Here is a 4,210-nt window from a genome sequence, read left to right as displayed (position 1 = left end):
TATCGTTTCTCTCTTCCATCTCATCTGTGACAACGTAGACGGGACACAACAATGTCCCGCAAGTTGGCAGGGTCAAAGTGGTCGCTAAATTGTAGGTTGAGCCGGGCACACGTAGCTGCAGCCTGCAGGCATCCGTGACGGCCACAGGCAACAAACAATGCGTGTCGTAGAGAGATGTGGCCGAAGCACAAGAAGCCAGAGATTGCATCGATTCGGAGTAGCGTCGGGGAGTAGATCGGGGACACCTTGGAGAAGGTAACAAGGACTCGTTTGGAAGCAATTTTATTTTCAGAATTTCAGAGGACTTGAAGTCTTCAAGTTGTTCTACGAGCTCCTTTCAAGCTGTTCAATTTCAGTGCCGATGGGTGTTTACAGTTTTCTCAAATCGTGTAATTTTGTAGTATCTTTTTTTCTTCAAAAAGTACATTTCAATGCAGTTTCGGCATGGTTCTGGAGCTGGACGGTGTTCTTAAAAATCAAGCAACAACTACAGAGGGTAAAATTGACTTCTCCCAAATTCGACTAGGTCCCGTTTGAAACCAAGGAATTGTATAGGATTTTTGTAGGAAAGAAATTTCACAGTAATAGATTCCTTTGGACTGTCCGGAACAAAGGATAGGAAAATGTACATTCCTATGAAACACTGTTGCTTCAACGTAATTTCACAAGAATAGAAACATCCACCTGAAACTCATTATTTTGCACACGCGAAGCAACTCGCCCTTGCTGCTCAAGCTGCTCAAGCGAATGTCATGCACCAACAATAGCCAGTTCTTTTCAATTTTTGTCTCGATGTCTTCGTAGCTGTGGCCAGCTGATGGATAGCTATGGTCATGGTTACTTGTCCCATGGTTACTCAACTAATCAATCAGCCCGTATCTAGCTAATTCTATTAGTTTATTACTACAAGTTTTGTCGTAGTTTAGCCTGTTGTTGGCTATAACTTGGTGACATGTCATTTATAGTCAGTTTAAAAGCATATATAATTGTTGCTATAAGAATTTGCTACTTTATTATTAGTGCTTATGATTGGCCCACGTCTCATTCTCACAGAATGCTTACGATCTTGTCTTGCAGCTGTCTGGATCTTACAGCTCACTACTTTTCTCTTTCCTATTCTCTACCCTCCGAATATAGTATTTAAATCTTATAACCGACATAGAGGCCACTATTAATCTTGCTCTTATACTACTGCTCCTCCGTTACATATTGCGCACAACTTTGTTTAGATACGCGTACATCTAACAAAGTTGTGACAATAAATATGAAACATAGGGAGGATGTTAATTCATATAATTTGTGTTCCCGCGTTCCAAACAACCTTTCTATCTCAAACCTCTCTCTTCAATCCCGGAAACAACCTTTCTATCTCAAACCTCTATCTTCAATCCCGGTAGGATTTTACACGTATGCCATGTCAATTACTGTACTTTTCCCTATTCCGGTGTTTTTTCTATCCCGCGATCCAAACGGGGCCTTAGCTACTGCGAAGTCCCATGCCTCAACTGAACCATCATCCATTGCTGGACAGTGTCAAGCTGATCCATAATTCTCTCAAATTAGTCCACTCCCTTAACTTACAGTAAAAACATCGCAGGCCCGTGCATTCCTTCCCTTCCCACTCAATGGAAAAAGGGCAGGGCACTAAGCCATAATAATCTAACGATGACCAAGAAAAATTTCAGGAGTAAAAAAAAAACAAACAACCCCGGCCCATAGGTACATTACATCTCCTCAGCCATGGCTTACAAGAACACCGACGGCGAAGGGTTGACGACGATGTGCCTGAGCGGGTTGGTGACGTCGCCGCCGCCGGCGTGCTTGACGAACTCGGCGGGGGTCAGGAAGTTCCCATGGCAGACGCACACGATCCGGACCTCCTCCCCTTTCCGGTACTTGTAGAGGAATCCGTCGATCTTCTTCCCGTTGGGCCCGTCCACCTTGGAGGACACCATGGGCATGTCCTCCATCATGCTCTTCCGCAGGTCCCCCGTGCTCGTCGTGCGCATCGTCAGCGACCGCAGCGTCCGCAGCGGCGGCGGCGGCGGGGGCTGTTCCTTTGCCGTGCCGTTCGGCGGCGGCGCCGGCGGCTTCCCGGCCGGCGTCGGCGCCGGAGGCGGGAGAGACTTGCTCTGGTTGCTGCCATTGTTGTTGTTATCTGAAGATGTTTCCATGCTCGATGTGCTCCTCGCCTCAGCAGCAGCAGCAGCAGCAGCACTACCGCCTGCAGCAAATGCAGGGGAGAACAATGTCACATTTTGATACCCAGATATTATAAGAAGGATTCTTATCCCAATTTCTTCTTTACATTTACTAGTCGTCAGTTCTTTTGGAGCTTTCAGATAGAGAATTCAAATCAAGGACACCAACTTGGACAATGATTAGTCTGAATAATCAAACCCTGACGCTACCTAATTAATGACACAAAGCTTGGAAACTATAGAAACATGCCGTAGAAGGCATCTCTTGAGAGACCCTACGAACAACACCGCAACTCAAAAGAATCCCATGAATGACATCACTCGAAACAAACGCCAAGGAAAAGAGAACACGAGATCCCACGTGTAAAAAGGAATTCTAAACTTTTGCCGCAGGAGGAGCAGCTGTCATCGAAATTTGGCGAAGCAGCAACAGGGCTCCTAATTAATCACGAAAGCAAACAGCAGGGACGCCTAACAAATCTCATCCAAGTAAAATCACAAACACTAGAGATCAACAACTAAGCCAGATCTATGGCGAAAATACTCTTTGACCATTAGATCTCTGAATCTCTTCTCCCATGCATGAAGCATCTCCTCCCTAAGGGAGGAACTCAAAAAGACTTGCACAAGCTCAAAGAAGAACGACCTTCGTGAATCGTCGAGAAGAACTACAGTAGCTAGCAACCAGCACAGACAAATGAAGAATTCAAGTAACAAGTAACAAATCTGCTCGAAACAGCAGGAATTACTAGCTGGCTGCAATAAATAGTTCTAGAAGTAAGGAAGAAGCATGTATATGTACCTTGGTCTGGGATGCCGGAGGAGGTGCTCCCCTGCGAGACGACGGAGCGGCGTAGCTGGAACGCGCTGGGGTAGAGCGGCTCCTGTGCGTCGCCGGCGCCGCCGCCGGACTTGCCGGAGTTCATGGAGTTGCGGCGCTCGAGCCGCTTGCGCTTGGCCTGGAGGCGCTTGAGGCTCTGCATCTCGCGGCGGCGCCACCGCTCCTCCTCGGTCTCGGCGGGCAGCGAGCTGGTGCGCATCAGCGGCGCCGGCGCCGGCGTTGCGGCGGCGAGGTCGTCGTTCTCGCTTCCGGCGCCGCCGCCGCCGCCGGCGGGGAGCGAGCACATGGACCCGATGGACGAGGACCGCGCCAGCTGCAGCCGCGGCTTCTTCGCGTCCCGCCCCGAGCTCGCGCCGAAGCAGCCGCCCAGGGACAGACCCAGGCTGAGCTCCACGGCCTCCTCTGCCTCGCCGCCGCCGCCGCCCCCCGCCCTCTCCGACGCCGCGCCCTTCTCGCCCCCGAACCTGCCCAGGAAGTCCCTCGACGCCATGGCCAGAGCAAAGGAATTAACAAAGCCTTCCTGTATATAGCCTCTGTTTCTCTCCTCCCCAAAAGCTCTCGACCTAGAACGCGGCCCAATTCCTCCTCAGGAGCAACGCGCCATTGCTGCGGATTCGCCCCACGGCGGACAATTCGCGGCCTCCAGAGACAGCGGGGAGAAGAACATCCAGCGCCCGCCAGAAACCATCAACAACAACCGCCGGCCGTCCAATCGCGCAAGGACACGCCAACAAGCGAAAAATCGACAGCAATCAATCGGATCCCTCTAATGGAGAGGAGGAAGGAAACAGGATGCCGGAGGAGAGGAGAGGGGAGGAGAGGAGAGGAGAGAAGGCCCTGGAGGCTCGTCTGCGTGTCGCTCTAATCTCCTTCCTTACTCCATTAAACCAAACCCGAGGGTAAAGAAAATCCGGGCGAATTGGTTTGGAAATGGAAATGGGAAGGGGGAGCAAGTTGGATGGGACTACGAGCCGCATGGAGGTTGGCCACGTGTCGGACAGCGGGTACACGTGTTGGATTCCGACAAGCCGAGCCGGGAATCGAAAGTGGGGGCTGCTCAGCTCGGACGGGCCGGCTCGGCTCGGCTGGGACCGCTCTGTGTACTTGGGGAACTGTGACGTGTCGAGGGCGCGTAGGGGGCGCTTCAGCTGACACGTTTTCAGGCTTT

General features: G+C 51.1%; 1 protein-coding gene across 1 annotated transcript; it reads right to left on the bottom strand.

The window, feature by feature from the left end:
- Positions 1-1,497: 1,497 nt before the first annotated feature.
- LOC100841611 (ninja-family protein 1) lies at positions 1,498-3,986 on the bottom strand. The gene is made up of 2 exons (XM_003562695.4): positions 3,004-3,986; positions 1,498-2,224 (listed from the first exon to the last, which is right to left on the bottom strand). Exons 1-2 carry the CDS (start codon positions 3,530-3,532, stop codon positions 1,746-1,748), a joined length of 1,008 nt encoding a protein of 335 aa, XP_003562743.1. The 5' UTR covers positions 3,533-3,986; the 3' UTR covers positions 1,498-1,745.
- Between the last annotated feature and the right edge of the window lie 224 nt (positions 3,987-4,210).

This window comes from Brachypodium distachyon, chromosome 1, assembly GCF_000005505.3.
Source record: "Brachypodium distachyon strain Bd21 chromosome 1, Brachypodium_distachyon_v3.0, whole genome shotgun sequence".
Classification (NCBI taxonomy): Eukaryota; Viridiplantae; Streptophyta; class Magnoliopsida; order Poales; family Poaceae; genus Brachypodium; species Brachypodium distachyon.
This window is presented reverse-complemented; position numbering and strand designations above follow the sequence as displayed.

Coding starts and splice junctions, on each gene's coding strand:
- LOC100841611 (XM_003562695.4), bottom strand. CDS start 3,532: ATGGCGTCGAGGGACTTCCTGGGCAGGTTCGGGGGCGAGAAGGGCGCG. Junction 2,225..3,003: donor CTCCGGCATCCCAGACCAAG/GTACATATACAT, acceptor CATTTGCTGCAG/GCGGTAGTGCTGCTGCTGCT.